This window comes from Plecotus auritus (genome assembly GCF_963455305.1).
Source record: "Plecotus auritus genome assembly, chromosome: 4".
In the NCBI taxonomy this organism is placed as follows: domain Eukaryota; kingdom Metazoa; phylum Chordata; class Mammalia; order Chiroptera; family Vespertilionidae; genus Plecotus; species Plecotus auritus.
In genome coordinates, this window is record NC_137775.1 from 102,311,776 (window position 1) to 102,332,066 (window position 20,291).

The 20,291-nt window shown below is 55.3% G+C and overlaps 2 protein-coding genes across 7 annotated transcripts; both read left to right on the forward strand.

Annotated features, from left to right (window-relative positions):
* The first annotated feature begins 288 nt into the window (after nucleotides 1-288).
* CCHCR1 (coiled-coil alpha-helical rod protein 1) lies at nucleotides 289-12,576 on the forward strand. 6 transcript variants are annotated; one of them, XM_080663551.1, is made up of 18 exons: nucleotides 289-346; nucleotides 1,378-1,444; nucleotides 1,520-1,721; nucleotides 3,601-3,904; nucleotides 5,765-5,928; nucleotides 6,012-6,147; nucleotides 6,259-6,369; nucleotides 6,561-6,710; nucleotides 7,126-7,236; nucleotides 7,340-7,446; nucleotides 9,649-9,761; nucleotides 9,917-9,962; nucleotides 10,109-10,245; nucleotides 10,371-10,559; nucleotides 10,641-10,742; nucleotides 11,434-11,585; nucleotides 11,686-11,854; nucleotides 12,091-12,576. In XM_080663551.1, the coding sequence occupies exons 2-18, from the start codon at nucleotides 1,429-1,431 to the stop codon at nucleotides 12,255-12,257; spliced, it is 2,376 nt and encodes a 791-aa protein (XP_080519677.1). In that variant the 5' UTR covers nucleotides 289-346; nucleotides 1,378-1,428; the 3' UTR covers nucleotides 12,258-12,576. The 6 variants fall into 6 exon arrangements, with proteins under 6 accessions (XP_080519677.1, XP_080519679.1, XP_080519681.1 ...); XM_080663553.1 differs by lacking the exon at nucleotides 289-346 and adding an exon at nucleotides 377-403; XM_080663555.1 differs by lacking the exon at nucleotides 289-346 and adding an exon at nucleotides 398-461 and having other exon boundaries at nucleotides 11,728-11,854; nucleotides 12,091-12,546.
* Nucleotides 12,577-15,143: 2,567 nt separating this feature from the next.
* PSORS1C2 (psoriasis susceptibility 1 candidate 2) lies at nucleotides 15,144-16,136 on the forward strand (the record flags this gene model as incomplete). Its single annotated transcript, XM_080663556.1, has 2 exons — nucleotides 15,144-15,198; nucleotides 15,781-16,136. The coding sequence occupies 2 exons, from the start codon at nucleotides 15,144-15,146 to the stop codon at nucleotides 16,134-16,136; spliced, it is 411 nt and encodes a 136-aa protein (XP_080519682.1).
* Nucleotides 16,137-20,291: the final 4,155 nt, after the last annotated feature.

Sequence of the window (20,291 nt, forward strand, 5' to 3'; positions counted from 1 at the left end):
GCGCGGGCAGCGCAGACCCCGCCTTCGGAATTCCCGGGTCCGAACTTGGCGCCCGCAAGCCTGCCTAGTGCCGTTTCTGATTGGCCAGCTTCCGGGTCTCCTCCGTTCCATTGGTCAGGGTCAGACGTAGGTCTCGCCTCAGCCTTTTCTGATTGGTTTACAGGTTTTCCCGGGTTCCCGGAGTTGGGAGGAACCGCCAGGGCGCGGAGACAGCAGCGCCAGCATCCGGCCCGGCTTTAGACACTACTGCGCCTGCGTGCACCTCCGACCCGCCACCGGGCCCGCTCTGCGCAGGCGCGGTCAGGCCGTAGGCTGGCCGGGAGCCAGGTGCAGGCTCTCGCGCTAAGTGAGGGCCTCGGGAGCGTCGGTTGGGGGAGGGAAGGGGCTGAGCGGGGCCTCGGGGGTGGGTTCCGGGGCTGGTCGGGGAAGAGGGGACAGGGGCCGGTGAAGGAACGGACGAGGTGCAGAACAGCCTTAGCGCTCAGGGTCCAGCGGGGCGAAGGCTCGGTGTCCCGGGAGGGGTGGGGCTGAGGGCCCGTGGAGGGCGGGAGGCAGGAGCGGGCTGTGGAGCCGAGCTGAGGGTGAGGCGAGGGAGCCGGGCAATGCCTTCAGGAGAAAAGCAGATTAGAGTGCAGGGCGGGCGATAGGACTCGCAGATTGGGGGGACATAGGTGAATTTGGGTGGGAGGGTGGGAGGCCTTGAGCCTCTGTGCCCCGGACTCTGGCGGGAGCAGGGTGGGCGGCGGGGTGGGAAGCTGATGGGATAGTGGACAGGAACAGGAAGCTGCTGGGAGGTTTGTGAGATGTCTGGAAGCTGGCTTTTCTGCCCAGGGATCTAGGCTGCCTGGACCCCCCGGGGTCCTGGGGAACCGCGCTGCCCGGCATGCGGCCACATCCCTCCGGGGCCAGGCCTTGGGCCAGCGCTTTAGTCGGGAGGGACCCGGGGGTCCTGGCTTGGTGTGTGGATGGGCTTCACCCAGGCCTTGCCGAGCCTTGGAGGGGACTCTGGAGCCTGGGCTCGCAGCCCCTGCACTGCACACCTTTCTCACGCGCGACCAGGAATGGCAGAGTCTGTAGAAACTTGAGGAGGAGGGTAAAGGCGCGCCCGGACCCTGAACGTTTGAGTGAAGCCTGAGGGCTCCCTCTCAGCCTCTCAGTAGAGTCCCCCGCTCCTGGCTATGGCCATGGTTCTGCCAGGGGCCAGGCTGGGTCCAGCAGTGGTCTGTGGGCGTCTCTTTCTTCTGGGAAGTAGGAAGAGAGGAGCTCGTGGCCCGGGCCTGGCTCTATCTGAGGACCGTGACTTTGTCTTGGGGGCTTTCTCTTTGGAAGGTGGCCTGAGCATTGAATTGCAGTGCCCTTGTTTCTCCTCTTGTCCAGGGGAACGTAGATGGCTGGACACAGAATCTAGAGGCTTCAAATAATGTGGACATGTTTCGACCTTCAGGTCAGTGGGACCTGGCAGGGGACTCGTGTTGTCTCTCCCCGGAAACTGACCATCTTTGTCCTTGTGATTCCTCAGGTTCCACGGGGCTCATCCCCCCATCCCACTTCCAAGCTCGGCCCTTTCCAACCATGCCAAGAATGGCCCCCACCTGGGTCTCAGACATTCCCCTGGCCCATCGAGGTGTCTCAGAGAGGCGGCCAGACATCCAGAGGCCTCAAGGGATCATGTGGGAACAGGACGTTTCTGGCGATGGGCAGGAGCCGGGGTGGAGGGGCAGGTAGGGGTCCATTGCCACTTCTCAGGCTTCCTTGCCAGTGACCCTTCTTCACTGAAATAGGTTCCTTACCCTAGTCCAGACCTTAGTTCCATAATTTGTTCATTTATCCATAGCAATTATTGGTGCCTACAATGCATAAATAGTAAGAAGAGCATGCTAGATGCTAAGGGTGGGGATAACAAACAAATAGAAATCCTGGTATCAATGATTTCTTTAAAATTCCAAGGGAAGAGACACTGACCAACAGCTGATCATAAGGCAAGATGATGAAGTTCAAACTGGGACCGTGTCCTATGCTAGTATGGGCTCATTCTGGTGGGTAGTGCTGTCGGAGCGGGCCATGCTATTTGTTGACGTGTTGTCTGTAGAGCTGCTCATTGATGGTTCCTGTGTGTCTTTCCCTGATAAACTGGCAGGCTGTTGTGCATTGTGCTCTAGAGTGGGATTGCGGGTGGGTCTCCCTGGGCCCCACCAGCGGGCAAGGAGCATGATGACGATAGGGAGCACCAGAGCTGATGTCAGGACACAGGCTCTCTGTTCCTAGCTTGGCTACCGGCTATGGTCCTGTGGCTATTCACTTAGTTTCTGTAGGCTGTCGTTCCCTGCTTAAAAAGTCCAGTGGTCTGGGCCTCAGTGCAGGAGCTGTGCCAAGAGCCGGGTCACAGGTGCTTTCAGCCAGCGGTTGCCAACCCGTGGTCCGTGAGGTCCAAAAGGTTGGCGACCGCTGCTTTAAGCTGTATGGGCACCAGGAGACTTTGCTAAAGGCCGGGACTGCGTAGTTTATTGATGTGCTGTCCTCCCGAACCCCTCACTCAACCTACCTGACTCTAGAGGTAGTCTAGACGCTCCCAGCCAGCACCTGGTAGTGTTGATACTGGGAGCCCTTAAACCAGAATTCAGAAGCCCCTCCCTGTACTTCCAACCTCTTCACTTCAGAATGTGTGGCCCATTGATAAGCACTGTTGCTGTTAAGACATCAGCCGGTATATAGCTCTCTCTAGAGCAGCGGTTTTCAGCCTTTTTCATCTCATGGCACATAAACTAATTACTAAAATTTTGTGGCACACCAAAAAATGTATTTTTTGCCAATCTGACCAAAAAAATAGGTATACTTTTGATTGATTTACAAAATAATAATAATTACCTACCCTTTCTGCTTCAAAGTGACTTTTTTAAAAATCACGTGCTGCCCAACTTGCCTAGCTCAGTGATTGAGCGTTGACTTATAAACCAGGAGGTCATGGTTCGATTCCCAGTCAGGGCACATGCCTGGGTTGTGGGCTTTATCCCCAGTGAGGGGCATGCAGGAGGCAGCCAATCAACGATTCTCACTATTGATGTTCTATCTCTCCATCTCCCTTTCTGAAATCAATGAAAATATATTTTTTAAAAAGTTAAGTAAATAAAAAGTTAGGTGCCTATACTTGTATATAAGGATTTCTGATACCAAGAATGAACCAATCAGATGCAACCTTATTCGACATGACCAATAAGATACAACTCTTATGAGACCTATATATTTATGGTCCAAGACTGAGTACTCACACCCCACACAGCTATTGTGTTAGCTGTTGTCATCTTTTTTACTTGACAATCTAAGGGAAAAGAGGTCAGTGCCCCTGACTAAAGAGTCAGGTATTGCATGTTTTAAAAATTGTGGCACACGGTTGATAATCACTGCTAGAGAGCCATGAGCCCAGAGACTAGACCTAATATGCTTAGTAGGGCCTTGGTGAATGGCAATGGTGATGGAAATGCAGAGACTCATAAGGTCCAGCTTCATTCCCCCATCTCCCCACATGTGAGCAGAGTGATCTCTTCTGGGGTCACCTTCCCAGCCCCAGAGACAGGTCTCACCTGTGCTACCCTGTCTTTCAAGGACTGCGGAGCTGCAGGGGTCACAGGCCTTGCGCCAGCAGGCAGAGCTGATCTCTCGGCAGCTGCAGGAGCTGCGACGGCTTGAGGAGGAGGTCCGGGTCCTGCGGGAAACCTCGCTACAGCAAAAGATGAAGCTGGAGACCCAGGCCATGGAGTTGGAGGCTCTGGCACGGGCAGAGAAGGCTGGCCGAGCTGAGGCCGAGGGCCTGCGTGCTGCCCTGGCTGGGGCTGAGGTTGTCCGGAAGAACCTGGAAGAGGGGAGCCAGCGGGAGCTGGAGGAGGTTCAGAGGCTGCACCAGGAGCAGGTGAATGTGGGGATGGGAAGGCCTCACCTTCACAGTGGGGATCTGGGCAGGGGCTTCCCTGCAGAGAGGAGATATGAAAAAAGACACCCATGAGCAGTGGAGGGATGAAAAAGCATGCCCTGGAAAGAGGGGGACCTTGGTGTTTTGGTCTTATTCAGATGGCTCTTGTTCCCAGGACTCAGCTGACCACCCACCACCTGAAGCCCTCCTTCCCCTCCAGTAGGAAGTAGTCTGTCTTCCTTATCACTCTGGTTACCCAATTAATATGGGTGGGTCCCGAGGTGAACTGGGAAGGAGACTGTTCAGTTGGTAAGCATTTATCAGTGCTTACTCTTCCATCCCTGAGACAGGAACTGGGCCTCTGGTGAACACACCAGCCAGTCCCTGCCCTCCTGGGTGCAGCTGGCGGCCTAGAGGGCGACACACATTCAACACTTGATTTAATCCTAAGTAGTTGCCTGCCATTGGGAGAAGTGCCATAAAGAAGGACAAGGGAGCCTTAAGCTGGTAGGAAGTTAGGAGGGTCACCCTAATAAGTCCGCATGTTAAGAAATAGACCCATAAAGATACCGGAAGAAAACCTGGGTGAATTCCTGGTAATCTTGAGTGGGGAAGGTCTTTACATATCATTCAAGATCCTGAGCCACTAAAGAAAAGATTGGAATGTTGACTTTATAACACTACTAGTAAACTTAGGAATGGCAATAAAAGTAAAATTAAAGGACAACTGGTAGCCCTAGCTGGTTTGGCTCAGTGGGTAGAGCGTCGGCCTGTAGACTGAGGGGTCCTGGGTTTGCTTCCAGTCAAGGGCACATGCCCGGGGTTGCAAGCTTGACCCCCCGGGGTGTGCAGGAGGCAGCCAGTTAATGATCCTGATCATTGATGTTTCTATCTCTCTTTCCCCTCTCCCTTCCTCTCTGACACCAATAAAAAATAAAAAAAGGATAAAAAATAAAAAAAAGGAAACTGGTAAATTAGGAACAATATTTACAGCTCATATCACAGGAAGAAGCTAATATCCCTACTCTATAATGTGTGTGTAGAAATTGATACAAGGAAGTCAGCAATCCAGCCAGAGATAGTTAGAGAAAAATATAAATGGCCAAAGATGCATAATGATAAGAGGTGACTTTTAAAAAATATATATATATATTTTTTATTGATTTCAGAGAGAAAGGGAGAGGGAGAGAGAGATAGAAACATCAATGATGGGAGAGACCTATTGATTGGCTGCCTCCTGCAGGCCCCCTACTGGGGATCGAGCCCGCAACCCGGGCATGTGCCCTTGACCAGATTTGAACCTGGGACCTTTCAGTCCACAGGCTGATGCTCTCTCTATCTATTGAGCCAAACCGGCCAGGATAAGAGGTGACTTTTGTTCTGAGTAGAAGTTGGCTTGTCGGGCATGGGCGGTGGAGATGGGAGCTGCTGTGACATGGGGCAGCATGTGGGACAGGAGGCGGCCCGAGGGGTTTGAGTGCAGGAGCCAGAACTTTATCTTGGGAAGGAGCTGGGTTTTGCTCAGAATGCCAGCTGCTGGCAGCTCCTCAAGACTGGTCAGGAGGTGGTTGCTGTCGTCTAGACCAGAGGTGAGGGTGGCCTACCTCAGGCTGGTGGCCAGAGGTGGAGAGAAGTGAAGATATGATTTGGAGGAAGTCCAGACAGAAACTGCTGATGAGTTGGAGTGTGATGGGGAGTTAAAGGGTCGGCCCCATTTGCCAGGTCCCCGAGGCCCTGTGGGCGATGTGTTGGGCTGTTGTCTAAGGTCACAGGAAGCGGGAGACAAGGCCAGAGCCAGGGGAGATTTGGAAAGCCCAGGTGGGGGTGAGCCAGCCCCTGCTGAGACCCCTTTCTCTGCAGCTGTCCTCCTTGACACGGGCTCACCAGGAGGCTCTTTCCAGTTTGACCAGCAAAGCCGAGGGCTTGGAAAAGTCTCTGACCGGTCTGGAAACCAGCAGGGCCGGGGAAGCCAAGGAGCTGGCCGTGGCCCAGAGGGAGGCTGAGCTGCTGCGGGAGCAGCTGACGTAAGGGGGGCCCAGCAGGTGGTGGGTGGGGTGAGTCTCCAGGGTGCCCCCTGATGGCTGCCCTATTCCCACACTAATCCTAGCAAGACCCAAGAAGACTTGGAGGCTCAGGTGACCTTGGTTGAGAACCTAAAGAGATATGTGGGGGAACAAGTTCCCCCCGAGATTCACAGCCAGGCATGGGAGTCAGAGCGACTCGAGCTTCTAGAGACTGTGCAGGTGAGCGTGCAGGGCGCATCTGTGCAGGTGGGTGGCCCAGGACCTGGGAGGATGTACGTGCCCCAGGAGAGAAGGGTGCAGACCGGCGCTCTCCGCCCTGCTCCCTGGCAGCACTTGAAGGAGGACCGGGATGGCCTGCACACAACAGCGGAGCTGCTGCAGGTGCGCGTGCAGAGCCTCATGGACATCCTGTCCATGCAGGAAGAGGAGCTGGCCAGGAAGGTAGGCCCCTCGCCCCGCCCCTCCCTGTGGGCAGGACCCTGCTGAGAGCTCCCCTCCCTGCACACACACCTCTGCTCTTTGTGGCTCCTGTCACCTGGGCAGCCCAGAGAGAAACCAAGATGCAGCTTCCTCCTCTGCTCCCCCAGGAGCCACACTGACCGCTTCCTCCCTCAACCCTGCCCCTGCCGCAGGTGCAACCGTCAGATTCTCTGGAGCCTGAGTTCTCCAGGAAGAGCCAGGCCCTGCTGAAGCGCTGGCGGGAGAAGGTGTTTGCCCTCATGGTGCAGCTAAAGGCCCAGGAACTGGAGCATGGAGTGTGCATGCAGCAGCTGAAGGGACAGGTCACTTGGCGCTCTTCCTCCCCATGGTTATCCCTGTTTTCTTTACATAAGGGGTGGCATTTAGTTAACCAGTGTTACCAAGTGGCTGCCACGTGCAGGGAACAGCCCTAAACAAAGACAGAGCTTAGGCCCTGGAGCAGACACAACAGGCCAGCAGACAGTTAGATAACGTCAAGAAGTCATGTGTGCTGTGAAGAGTGGGGTGACCCACGACACGACAGACTAGGGGGGCAGCCTTTGGTAGGATGGTGAGGAACGGCGCTCCTCAAGGTGCAGGGCACATGCTTTGCCTGGAGACCTGGACTTAGACTCCATTCTCAGGAACCCAAGCTTCTTGTCTCCCTGAGTGGAGTTCTTTCTGAGACCTTTACACTGCCCCTTTGCTCCCAGTGTCTGCCTGCCTCTTCTCCCCCAGGTGGCAGAATTCCAGGAAAGAGTGGCCGCCCAGAACCAGGAGCAAGCCATCCTGCAGCGCTCCCTGGAGGACAAAGCTGCGCAGGTGGAGGTGGAGCGGATGGGCACCAAGGTCAGAGTCTGCCACAGTCAGGGGTTAAGGGAGGCCTGGGAGCCCCAGTCCATGGGCCAGGACCCCGGAGAAGGGACCCTTCCCTTTATTGTCTCCTTCACAGTCCCTGCAGATGGAGCTGAGCCGTGCCCAGGAAGCCTGGCGCCGGGGGCAGCAGCAGACAGCCTCGGCTGAGGAGCAGCTGAAGCGTGTGGCCAAGGCTGTCAGCAGGTGTCTGGGATAGAGGTGGGGGTGCTAGGGGTGGGTAGGATTTCTGCTTCCCCAGCCTCCCAGAGACCTTGGAGTTTAAGAGCCTTAGGCAAGCACAGCTAGAAAACTGGCCACTGGAGGGTGCAGGCTAGAGGATGCGGGCTGGAGGGACTTAGCCTCTGGAGGATGCGGGCTAGAGGGACTTAGCTGCTGGGGTGCAGGGCTGGAGGGACTTAGCTGCTGGGGTGCAGGGCTGGAGGGACTTAGCCATGTAAAAGCTCCTGTGTTCATCTTCTGGGGCAGCCCCTCTGCATTCACACCAGGGTCACTCTGACTGCCATTGCCTGTGTGGCTGGAGGTGAGGAAGCATCCTCCTGCATTTGGTCCAGTAACAGCTTGAGCTAAATGGAGCCCTGGTAGGATCCCACCTTCACAGCTGTTCTCGGATGGAGAGTGTGGGGACTTGTTCTTACTTCCTCTTTAAAATTTTACAGGCATGCCCTGATTAGTTGGGAAATTGTCCAAAGCTATACACTTTATCGGCGTATAGGTATCCATTTAAAATGCATGACAGCTCCTTCTTAACCAATTGCAAGTCCCCCTGCATTTCCTTCCTAACTCCTTATAAAGCCTTCAGAAGGGCCTCTAAGGAGAAACGAAGCTTCTGGTGCTGGGAAGCACCCCTCCTCGCCTTGGACATTGGGGTACCTGGTCTGCATGGAGCTCTTTTTTTCCCCCCAATATATTTTTTTTATTGATTTCAGAGAGGAAGGGAGAGGGAGAGAGAGATAGAAACATCAGTGATGAGAGAGGATCATTGATTGGCTGCCTCCTGCACACCTCCTACCAGGGATGGAGTCCGCAACCCCGGGCATGTGCCCTAACCGGGAATCGAACTGTAGCCTCTTGGTTCATACGTCGACACCCCACCACAGAGCCACACTGGCCAGGAGCTGAGCCATGCCCTGTGTGGGCCTACTGGTTTGTTGCCTGGACTCTGCAAAGGTTTACTGCTACCCCAGCTCAAAATTGTGTTGCAGGATGGACTTTGTGCACCATCCCCTTCTGTTGAATTTATACCTTGTGGACTAATTGAACTTTAAAAAATGATGAAAAGTTTCATGCACACATGGAAATAGAGCAGGTAGTTCCGATAAACCACCACCCAAGTTCAGTCCATCGCATGTGCTCCCACCTGCAGGAGAGCAGAAAGACTCGCTGTGGGCAGGGTTTTCCTTTGGTATGAGGACATACTGAAATGGGCCTTGCTAATGGCTAATTGCCAAAAAGTCCACAGCTCACGCTTGGCCTATGGCCAGATGTGTTAGCTAGTTTTTAGACGGCTTGGAGACCTTATCAGAAAATGGCTTTAATAAGAGCCATGGAAGGGGTTGGAATCAACAATGCAGTTTCAGGTAAAAGTGGTCTCTGCTGTGCCGAGGGATCCAACAGGCAGCCTTTGTGTCTTCCTGTTTTTCTGTTGGCGGAGACTTGACTGTCCCCGAGTTCCGGCTCTGCCCCTGGATGCTACCGTGCCCCCCGACCCGACCTGTTTAGGCTTCTGGGTCTTTTGAGCCATGTTGGTTCTGGTGGGGGCACAGCCAGCCAACAAAGGGATGCACCTAGCCTTCACTGGGGTTGGGATCCTGGGATACACAGGCACTTAATGCTTCTTGGAATGGGTCCCTTAGAAAACCGATGGAGGCCATGGCTCTGTTCCTTAGGAAAAGGCACCTAAGTGCACACCCCCTGAGTGTGGCACAAGTGCCGGGGGTGGCCCCGACCTGCAGAGGCACCAGGGGCCTGGGGTGGAAGTCTAAATCCGCTCGAGATGAGCCAGCCTGTGGCACTCGCCTTGGCCCCACAGAGCCATGTCTGCTCCCCCCTGACTGCAGTGGCACCTGGGCCCAGATGAGGTGTGCCCAGGAACCTCATGGCAGCTTTACTGCTGGGACCAGAGGAGAAGCCGGGGGACCAGGAGCAGCGTGCTTTTCTGATGAGCAGCTGGGCCCTTTGATATGGCAGTCGCTCCAGGGCTCAGGCCCCAGGTTTTCCTGTTTTATTGGCCAAGGAGCCCGGGCACGACTTGGCTTCAGCTTTTCTTTTCCCAACTCCGATTTCCCTTCCCTGCTGCCCGCAGGTCCGGGGAGGTGTCCTACAGCAGGTCAAGTCCTTCTGGGGATGAGGTGGGGTGGAAGGTGAGCGGCCTTGTACCTTGTCCAGCTTTCAGATCTGGCTCCAGAACACTGTGGCCGAGGTGGAGCAGGCTGCAGCCCGGCTGCCCAGCCTCAGTAGCCGAGTCAGCTATGCCGTCCGCAAGGTCCACACTATTCAGGGTGGGTAGGCAGCTGCCAGACCAGATCTGCCCTGCCCCACCAGCTGTCTTTTGCCCGTGTCCATCCTCCTGCCTTCTCCTCAGTTGGAGCCTTTTCCCCTTACTCCCCACCTCCCTTTCTGCTCCAAACACTGCTGCTGTCTGCCTTCCTCCCAGGTCTGATGGCTCGAAAACTGGTTCTTGCTCAGCTGCGCCAGGAAAGGTGAAGTTTGGGGCACTTGGAAGTGGATTGGAGGATGGTGGTGGGGCTTTCAGGTGTTGGTTGTTGGGACCCAAAACAATAGGAATGAGGAGGGATGGGGTGAAGGAGTCAGGCAGCTGGGTGACCCCTCCCCCACTCTGTCTCAGCCACCCCCTAGCCCCGCCAACCGAGGAGGTGAGCCTTGAGTTGGAGCAGCTGCGGGAAGAGCGGAATCGCCTGGATGCAGAGGTGCAGCTCAGTGCCCACATCATCCAGCAGGAGGTGGGCCGGGCCCGGGAGCAAGGTACTCTTGGTCGCCTGGCCTGGGTCCCTGTCTTCTAGCTGGGACAGAGTCGGCGTGCTGGGGGCTGGGGGCTGGGGCCGAGGACATGGAGAGGACCAACGAAGCCTGAGTCCACCCCTTCCCAGGGGAGGTGGAGAGGCAGCAGCTGAGTGAGGTGGCCCAGCAGCTGGAGCAGGAGCTGCGGCGGACCCAGGAGTCCCTGGCCAGCGTGGGGCTGCAGCTGGAAGCGGCTCGCCAGGGCCAGCAGGAGAGCACGGAGGAGGCTGCCAGTCTGCGGCAGGAACTGACCCAGCAGCAGAAGGTCTACGGGCAAGGTGTGCAGCAGGGAAATGGGCGTGGAGGGTGGGGTCCATGAACCACAGCTCCCCGACACCCCATGTGCATCTTCACCCCAGCTCTGCAAGAGAAGGTGGCGGAAGTGGAATCCCGGCTGCGGGAACAGCTCTCGGAAGCAGAAAGGAGACTGAACGAGGCCCGGAGGGAGCACGCCAAGGCTGGTGAGGCTCGCGGGGTGGACGTGGGTGTTCAGGAAGAAGGAAGTGTGCAGACAGGTTATTTTAGAAGCTTTCTGTGAAGCTTCCTTGGAAGTATGCAGGTGATGGAGTTACCAGGGAACGGCCAGCTGAGTTCTCCGGCAAGCACCCCGATAGCCAGCACCCTCCTCAAAGGCGATGCCCCTCCACGCCTCCCCACCAAGGACCCCCAGCTCTTTATTAGGAAAAACGTCTAACCCCTTGCAAGGGAGGACAGTCCTGTGATGAGCGCCTGCACCGTCCTTCTGCGCCTCGGCCCTGCCCTCACTTACCTGCCACACTGGTTCCTCTGTGCACACACCACCAGACTCATTTCTGGGGTCAGTGAATTACAAGCATCATAGCTGTTGACCTGCATCTCCTACAGAGAGGAAAGTGTCCCATACAGGCTCAACGCCATTGCCACATTGACGAAAATGTACATTCGTTGGACAAAATGTCATATTCAGTCCATATCCAGATTTCCCCTCAGGGCTCTGGGAAGCTTCCTGTGGGGAGCAGATTCACAGGGTCCTCGAGCGGCAACCCCTCTCTCTATACAGAAGGGACAGTCACCAGGCTGGGACCCAGCGCTCCTGCCCATCATCCCAGTCTTGTTTTCATGGTGCCTCGCAACCTCTGGGCAGCCCCACACCTGTCCCCTGCTTCCCCACAGTGGTCTCCCTGCGCCAGATGCAGCGCAAAGCCACCCGGGAAAAGGAGCGGAACCAGGAGCTCCGGCGCCTGCAGGAAGAGGCCCGGAAGGAGGAGGGGCTGCGGCTGACCCAGCGCCTGCAGGAGCTGCAGAAGGACAAGAACCTCCTGCTGGTAGGGGAGGCGGAGGCTGGGCTGGTCAGGGAGTAGAGGTGTGGAGAGAAGAGGGGGAGGCTCTGCCCTGCTAGGCGGTGTTGAACCCTCTCCTTCCCAGGCCACCTTGCAGCAGGAGGGTCTCCTCTCCCATTACAAGCAGCAGCGACTGTTGGCAGTTCTTCCCCCACTGGATAAGGGGGGGTCTGTGCAGCCCAGCCCTCGGCCGGCAGGGCCATCGGCACCAGCACCTCCAGCAGCAGCGTTTGGCCCCAGGGCAGCCACTAAAGGTAGTGGTCTAAGTGGGAAGAGACAGACGGGGGACAGGGGGGCACTTCTGGAATCTCTACCCCAGACACTCCAGTGCATGAGCCTTGTTCTCTGTGACCCTTTATTCACATCTGCCATGGACCTGAGCACCTCCTCCCTCAAACCCCCCTACCCCCCTCTCCCAGGGGCAGCTGCTCCTCTGCACATGACCTCATGGCCTTCTCTTGTCTGGCTCCCATCCCCTGGTCTTTCCCAGAATCCCTTTCTGTCCTGCTGGATGACCTGCAGAGTCTGAGTGAGGCCATTTCCAAAGAGGAGACCGTTTCTCAAGGAGACAACCAGAACTCTCCTGCAGCCAGGGGCTCAGAGTGCCTGGGTGCTCAGGGGGGCCCAGTGGGCCAGGAGGATCATGAAATGGGGTGAGGTTTGGGGGCCTGCCCTCGGGGATACCAGCCACCAAGGTGTCTGGATTCTGTGCCTCAATAAAGATGACTAAATAGCCCTAGCCGGTTTGGCTCAGTGGATAGAGCATCTGCCTGCGGACTGAAGGGTCCCGGGTTCAATTCCAGTCAGGGCACATGCCTGGGTTGCAGACTCGATCCCCAGTGGGGGAAGTCCAGGAGGCAGCCCATCAATGATCTTCTCTCATCATTGATGTTTCTATCTCTTTCTCTTCCTTCCTCTCTGAAATCAATAAAAAACTATATTTTTTAAAAAAGATGACTAAATAGAGCCATTGCACGGATGTATTGTGTCTGGGACTCCTCTGTGCAGCTGCCGCCGGGAAACGTGAGAGGTGGCCCCACACAGAGGGACCTTTGCCTTTTCCAAAACCCCTTTCCTAGGTTGCTGGGAAGTTTTTTGAGAAGCTCCAGGTTTTCTTTATTCTCTAGTTTCAAACTCTTTACCTCTGGAAGGTGATCAGCGCCAGAGTAAGGAGAATAAACCTTCACCCACTCGGCAGGCAGGGCCCCGACTCAGGGCCCGAGGGGGCGGGGGCAGGCAGGTCCCTGGGAGAGACATGATGGACAAGTGCCCAATGAACAATGAGCGTTCAAACAAGTGCTATGAGAGAAAAGGAAGGACGGTGATGTGACAGGCACCCGACGGGTCAGGGCGACCTCTGAGGGGGCAGGAAAGGCCTCGGGGACATGGCTGGACCTGAGGGGTGGGTCAGGCTGTGCCAAATGGGAGGAGTCCCTGCAGGGGAGCACCGAGGGGGGCGCTGCAGGGCAGACTGGAGGGCTCACCCTGAGTCTGCAGAAAGCCCTCAAGCACTTTTATATTTTTGTAAAAAATACTTTTATTCAGAGGAAGGGAGGGGAGACTGGGGATCAAGCCCGCAACGCGGGAATGGAACCGTGACCTCCTGGTTCATAGGTTGATGCTCAACCACTGAGTCAGCTGTCTGGGCTTGAGTACTTTTTTTTTTTTTTTTTTTTTTAATTTTCTGATTTCAGAGAGAGAGGAAGAGAGAGAGAAACATCAATAATGAGAGAGGATCATTGTTTGGCCCGGCCCGCAACCTGGGCATGTGCCCTTTGTAAGGTCTGGGGCTGGGAAAGCAGGAACTTTCCCGATCCCACCCCCGCTGAGTTGGACAAGCCACAGCCGTGCTGGCGCCCTGCTGGACAATAAATAACTGCCCGAGACTTCTCAAGGATGGCCAGAGTGTAGCTGTACCAGCTTCCTGCTCATAAATCACCCGCCACAATCTACCTCAGATAAGCTACCTCGAATAAACCTGATTGGTTCAACAGCAGCATAAAGGAACTCTGCCAGGCACAGGCGGGTGTGACTCCCCTCCCCCCCCCCCCCCCCCCCCCGCCCTGTACTCTCGGACCACGGGACCTCACCCGAGAGCTTTCAATAAACGCTATCTTTCGCTTTTACCCTGCTTGTCTTAGTCAACTTATTGGCTTCGGTCAGATTAAATCTTACATCTCTGATGAAGCCTTACACCCTTGACGGGAATCGAACCCAGGATTCTTCAGTCTGCAGGCCGATGCTCTATCCACTGAACCAAGCTGGCTAGGGCTGGGCTTGAGTATTTTTTACTTTATTTTTTAAAATATTTTTTTAAATACTTTTATTGATTTCAGAGAGGAAGGGCGAGGGAGAGAGAGATAGAAACATCAATGATGTGAAAGAATCATTGATCGGCTGCCTCCCGCACGCCCCCCACCGGGGACGGAGCCCGCAACCCAGGCACGTGCCCTTGACTGGACTCGAACCCGGGAGCCTTCAGTCTACAGGCTGACGCTCTATCCACTGAGCCAAACCAGCTAGAGCTTGAGTACTTTTTAAACAGGGAAGCAGCCACACAATTCAGTTTATATTTTTAAGCCAAGGTGGCTGGCTGTGGGTGTGGGCCAGATGAAGGGAGCGGATTAGGGTGTAGCGATTGGGGCGGGGGGGGGGGGGGCGGCCGCGGAGGGACAGTGGTGTCCTGTGCTTCTGGGGGAGACCAGGTGGGGAACTACTTGGGGAGGAAGTGAGTTCTGTTTGGGCCACATTATTTCTCACCTGCAGGCCGAGGAGCCCTTCCTGAGGGGAAGTCCCAGCAGGACTCCTGAGACTTAGACAAGACTTTGACTTAAAGGGTGAGGGGGCGGGGGAGTGGGCAGAGTTGGAGCCAAGGACAGGAGGGGCCTGGAGGGGCAGGAGGAGGTCCAGAGGGAGGAGGGGGAGGCTGGAATGACCAAGCTGAGAGCCTGTGGCGTGACTGCTGGAACAGCGCTGAGGTGGAGAGAAGGAATCAGGTAGTCCTCACCTTCCTCGCTGGCCAGCCTCCAGGAGGGAATCTCTCGAGGCCCCTGCGCCCTGGAGCAGGCGTGTGCTCTGAGCAGCTGCTTGGTCCTGAGGGAGTGGAACTTCAGGGAAGGCCTGAGCCCCAGGGGGAGAGCTCAAACAGTGGAGGGCGGAGGCTCTCAACCTTCTGACACCTTCCTGGGTGCATCCCAGGCATCCAGGGGAGCCAGCACCTCCCTGGGCCCTGCCCTCAGCCTGTAATTACTCGGCCCCAGCCTGCTTGCTCCCATTCCTTGGCTTCCAGTGGCTTTGAGGAATGAGAGGCAAAAGTCCCTGTGATTGGAGATGACAGTGGGAGGCAAAAAGGAGGGATGCCAGCCTTAGAGGTTACACGCCAGCATGGCCTTCCAAGCGTGTTTGACCGGTTAGATCTGATGCGACTCCTGTGTCACTGGGCTGGCCCCTCCCCAGAGATGGGCCGCCTCCCCTATAAAGCCTGTTGGGGTTCCCAGGCACCCAGGCTCAGCCCACCCCTGACATTGGGGCCAGGAGACAGCCATGATGCTTGACTGGAAGCTGCTGGGGATCCTGCTGCTGTGCCTGTACCCAGGAGGTGTGCTGGGAATAGAGGCTGGGTGCATTTGGGGTGAGGGGGTGGTCAAGGTAAGAAGAAGGCGGCCCCTAAGAAGGAGGGGTGAACTGGATGCATAGGGATGAGGAGGTTCTGGGAATTCACTTGAGGGGAAGAGTTAAAGGGATGTGAGGTGCATGTAGCTCAGAGCGCGTGTCTTGCTGGTTGGGAGGTAGCTCCATGTGGCCACTGAGGTCAGAGTTAAGGTGTGCGGAGCTGAGGGCTATGTGAGGGAGGGTGGAGGTCCCGGGGTGCCACTTGGGGGCTGCAGACCAGCGTAGGGGCCATGCCAATGGGATGACCCAATCAGGGCTGGATGGAGCTTATTGGGGGGGGGGGGGGCCCTCTCCGTTTAAAGGTCAAGTTAATGGTTTGGGACAGAGTTTTCATGTCATTTTAAGATCACTCCGGTGTTTTGTAAATGTGTGGGAGTTATTTCTGAGGTCTGTTTGTGGGGTTGCTCAGGCTGTGGTCCATCCCAGGCAGGCTGACCCTGGGCCTGCAGCTGGCTGGGTCTGGCTCTGGCCCGCATCACCTCTTACCTTTCTCCTTCCTCCTCTATAGGCATCTCAGGCAGTGGAGACCACCCCTTTCCCCCACCCACAGAGGCTGGACAGGAGGAGGGCTCCCCAACATTGCCTCAGGGTGCCCCCATCCCCGGTGACCCCTGGCCAGGGGCACCCCCTCTCTTTGAGGACCCTCCACCTCCAGGCCCCAGTCATCCCTTGAGAGACCCGCCTGAATCTGGAGTCTGGCCGCCTAAGCCTCCTAGAACTGATCCCCCTAAACCTCCCCGGCCTGACGATCCCTGGCCAGCAGGACCCCAGCCTCCAGAAAACCCCTGGCCTCCTGCCCCTGAGACGGACCACTGGCCTCAGGAGGAGCCAGACCATGACCCGCCCCGGGAAGAGTACAGATAGCCGGACCTCCCAGAGCCGCCCAAGCCCATCTCTACCTTCTGCTTCCCCTGCATTAGCCACCCTTCCTTCCTCACTCCCTCAGTTGCAGCTCAGGCATGAAGGTGCGCTCTCAGCATTTCCTATCCGCTCCTGAGAGCCATATTTAGCGCCCACATTCCCCCTCTGTTTTCTCTGACAGCATAAGCATATACCCCTACTTCAGTCCAGTCCTCTCTTCTACTTGCCCCCCGCCCACCCCCGCACCCCCTTCCTGGGTCCCCTCACCACTCTGTGCTCTCTGCTGCCACCTGGTGGCTTATACTAGGAACTGTCAGGAGGCAATGGTGGTGCTTCCGTGAGATGGAAAAATAAAAAGCATGTTTTCTTAATTTTGAATCGAGGTTTGATTCTTTGCCAAGGATGAGGTCCGTCCTCACAGCCACACCCCACAGACATTGGAAGTAACTTCAGCTCCTGGCTTGCCATGTGCTCCAGGACGTGGGACTCAGTCGCAGGGCGGCTGGAAGTGTAACGGACAAGGGGGTTCAGACCCATCCGATCCCAGGACCCTGGTTTTGAAGAACGGAAGCCAAGCTAAGCCTCTCTTCACTAGCTCATAGTTTTCGCAGACCCCTGCCGGGATATGGACGTTCCCAGGGCCATGTGCGGGAAGACCAATCAGTATTGTTCATCACAATCAATATTTGTAGTTTCTATCAATTGTCTTGTAATAATTTTAATTATAAGCTCACTGCAGAATAACTGTTTTTAACACTTAGAGTCTTATGGTCACAGGGCATACGCTTCAATTTATATACGTATCTTTGATACAGAGATATACAATAAGGACTTTCCAAAAATACAATAAAATACACGGAAAAAGATACAATGAAAACATTTCATTAGGATAAAACTCTATAGGGAAAGTGGAACAGAAAAGAAAAAAAAATGAGGTGAGGTTGCGACCGCTTGGGTTTAGGCCAGGAGAGGGCATGATCGGCCCAGCTGCATGAAGACAATTCCTGGAAAGCATAGGAATTGCAGTGTTTAAACTCATAATGGAAAATATTAGCTGCTGACTTGAGAATATGTGAGGGGTACATTATTTTTCAAAGTTCTTTTCCTAAAAATTTTTATTTGACTTTTGAGAGAGAGAGAGAGAAACATCAATTTGTTGTTCCATTTATTTATGATGCATTTGTTGCTTCTTGTATGTGCCCTGACCAGGGATCGAACCCAAAACTTTGGTGTATCAGCAAGTCGGTAGCTCAGTCGGTTAGAGTGTTATCCAAGGCATCAAAGGGTTGCCGGTTTGATCTCCGATCTGGGCGAGTTAGGAAGGCAACCAATCAATGTTTCTCACATTGATTTTTCTCTCCCTCTCTAAAATCAATGAAAAAACATATCCTCAGGTGAGTATTAAAACATAAAATTCTTTTAGAGAGTATTTGAGCAGGCAAGTTCAAAGGGCAGGGCCCAGAGATCCTAATGACCTGTCAACTGAGGGGCTGACCCGGTGGGGACTGAAGTGGGCAAGAAGAAACCGAGGGCTGGTGACCTCAGACTTTGTCCCGCCAAGCCAGTCTGTTTATGGGGTAACTCCCACCCAAACCTGTAAGTGACCAGTTTAAAAAACAGCCCTAGATTTAGAGAATAATTTTGGAACAGATAATTTAATGGGCCCCAAAGTGGTCTGGGTTCACCATTCATTCATTCATTCAGTCAGTCATTATCTTATAGCCGTACTATGTCTATCAATGCTGGGTGCCCTGGGAGAGTATCCTCCTATATTATAAAAGCCTAATATGCATATTGTCCCTTGACCAGGAGTTTGACTGCTCACTATGATGTGCGCTGACCACCAGGGGGCGGCACAGAACATGGCGGGCATTGGTGACAAGGCACTGGCAGTGGGCAGCAGTGGAAGTGCTGCCGGCCCCAATGGGCTTCTGGGTGAGTGGGACCGCAGCTGCTGGGACTGCAGGGGCCGATTGGGGTCACCGTGGGTTTACGCAGGAGCTGGTCTACTGAGGCCGGCTGGGAGAGAGAGTGCCGCCCACGCGGCTTCCGTGTGGCACCACTGGGCGGCCCAGAGGCCCACGCTGCGCCCCGGTCCATGGCGTCGGGCCGCGCTCATCACATCTCCACATGGGGACTCGGGTGCCGTGACTCAGGCAGAGGGGAGCTCATGGGGGCCCGGGGGTCCAGGTGCTGCCCAGGGCCCAGAGGTCAGCTGGGACCTGCCCTTCCACGCCAGACCTCCTGCTTTGATCACCGGCCAGGCCCAGGGACTGCACCCGTGCAGGAATTCCGTGCACTGGGCCTCTAGTAAAGAATAAAAGTATATAGTCTCCAGTCTCAGGAAGCTTCACATTAAACTGGGGGCACAAGGCTTACATGCAAAGTTACATCGTCACAGATAGGAGGGATGCATGTAACTACATAACTCCTCAAGGCAACACAAAAGTACATAATAGCCTTGGCAGTCAGCGCCCTGAGTTCCAATGAGACTCAAGGGGAGGGAGCTGAACAGTCAGGGCAGGCTTCCGGGGGAAGGATGCTGCAGAAGGGCAGGCTGCGTGCGTGCGTGCCTGGGCCCCCAGGGCTCCGCTCTCAGAGGCTGGTCCTGGCTGCCAGGCGGCCTTCCTCTGCCCAGCCAGTCGGATTTCTCCATCCACCCGTGCCCGCACCCTCCCAGCCTCCGCTTGGGGTGAAGTTGTGCCTAGCCTCCTCCCTCGGCCTCTGGGGAGCAGAGACTGTTCTACACACTCCTCTGCGACCTGCACCGTTTGGGTGCCTACTGACTCCAGTGTGCTGTCCCCTCTGCGGCTGCTGGGGCTTTGCCAGGTGCAGGGAGTGGTGGGAGCACCTGGAAATGAGTCTTCACTGGCCCGCTCCCCGCCAGCCCTAATGGCCGACAGACCCGGGCTATCTACACCCCAGTGCTCTGAGCCCAGGCTGCTCTCCATGAGATTTTACTTGGCCTCTTTCCCTTCCAGGTCCATGTCCTTGAGACAGGCCAGCCAGTCAGGACAAGTGGAGCAGGGAAACCGAGGCAGAACCGTTTATGAAAACTACAAGCAGTTTACAGCCATCAAAAATTTTAAAATCCTGTCTTCCCTGACCAAGGACACTTAAGAATAAATGGTTTATTCTTCTCCCCAATCAGAGGATAAACAGCTTAATTCACTCTACTCAGGGAGACAGATAGCAGAAATCTAATTAGTGCTATTTATGCCACCCTCACCCAAGGGCAGACGAAGTTCAGGGAATAAATGTCATTTTGGCAAATCAGCTAAAGCTGGTTGAGATCCTCCCCTAAGACCTCCCCTAACACCCAGCTTTTAGACCCTCAGGGAAGGACCTGGGCTGCCTTCCCCAGGAGCATGCCCCCTACCCCCAGCGTGCATCTCCTAAACTCTAAGGGTCCCCAAGAGATTTGCATCCAGGGGAGCAACCATGGGCGGTGGCAGCTGTCCGGGGCTAACCCCTGAGCCTGTCGCGAAGGCCCCTCTCCTTCCACTTACCAGTGAGCAAGCAGCCCAGCCTGGGCTCTCCTGTTGCTGCTTCACCCTAGGCCCTTCCTTGTTCCACTGTCCCCAGCTTTAGTAAACGTCCTCTCATCTCACAATCATCTTTCCTGCAGGAAGCCAGAGTTCACACACCACCAGCTGGCCTTGCCAGGGCCCCTCTGGGCAGGTTCAAGTCTAGTAACATCCCCACTCCCTTCCCCTTCTCCCCACCTTCATCACTTTTTAAATTTTATTATTATTTTTTTGTTAATCCTCAAGGATATCTTTTTCACTGATTTTTAGAGAGAGTGGAAGGGAGAGGGAGAGACACAGAGAGAAACATTGATGTAAGAGAGACACATCGATTTGGTTGCCTCCCGCACGTGCCCCACCAGGTGGGCAATCAAGCCTGCAACCCAGGTACATACCCTTGACCGGAATCGAACCCAGGCCCATTCAGTCCTTGGGCCGATACTCTATCCACTGAGCCAAACCGGCTAGGGCCTCCTCACTTTTTATTAATCCCTTTAACTTGAATATTTGTCCCAGGATCTGCTTCTTGTGAATCAACCTAAGGCACAAAGTACAGTTGGCTGCAGACCATCACAGCTACTGTTTCCTGTGCCTGTGCCGTATGGTCACTGTTGTCAGGTGCCTTACAGAT

What these genes read in the sequence shown, in the direction of transcription:
- CCHCR1 (XM_080663552.1), top strand. Translation starts at nt 884, where the DNA reads ATGCGGCCACATCCCTCCGGGGCCAGGCCTTGGGCCAGCGCTTTAGTC. An exon ending in GGACATGTTTCGACCTTCAG is followed by an intron (nt 1,445 to 1,519) that starts GTCAGTGGGACC and finishes GTGATTCCTCAG; the next exon opens with GTTCCACGGGGCTCATCCCC. An exon ending in CAAGGTCCACACTATTCAGG is followed by an intron (nt 9,762 to 9,916) that starts GTGGGTAGGCAG and finishes CCTTCCTCCCAG; the next exon opens with GTCTGATGGCTCGAAAACTG.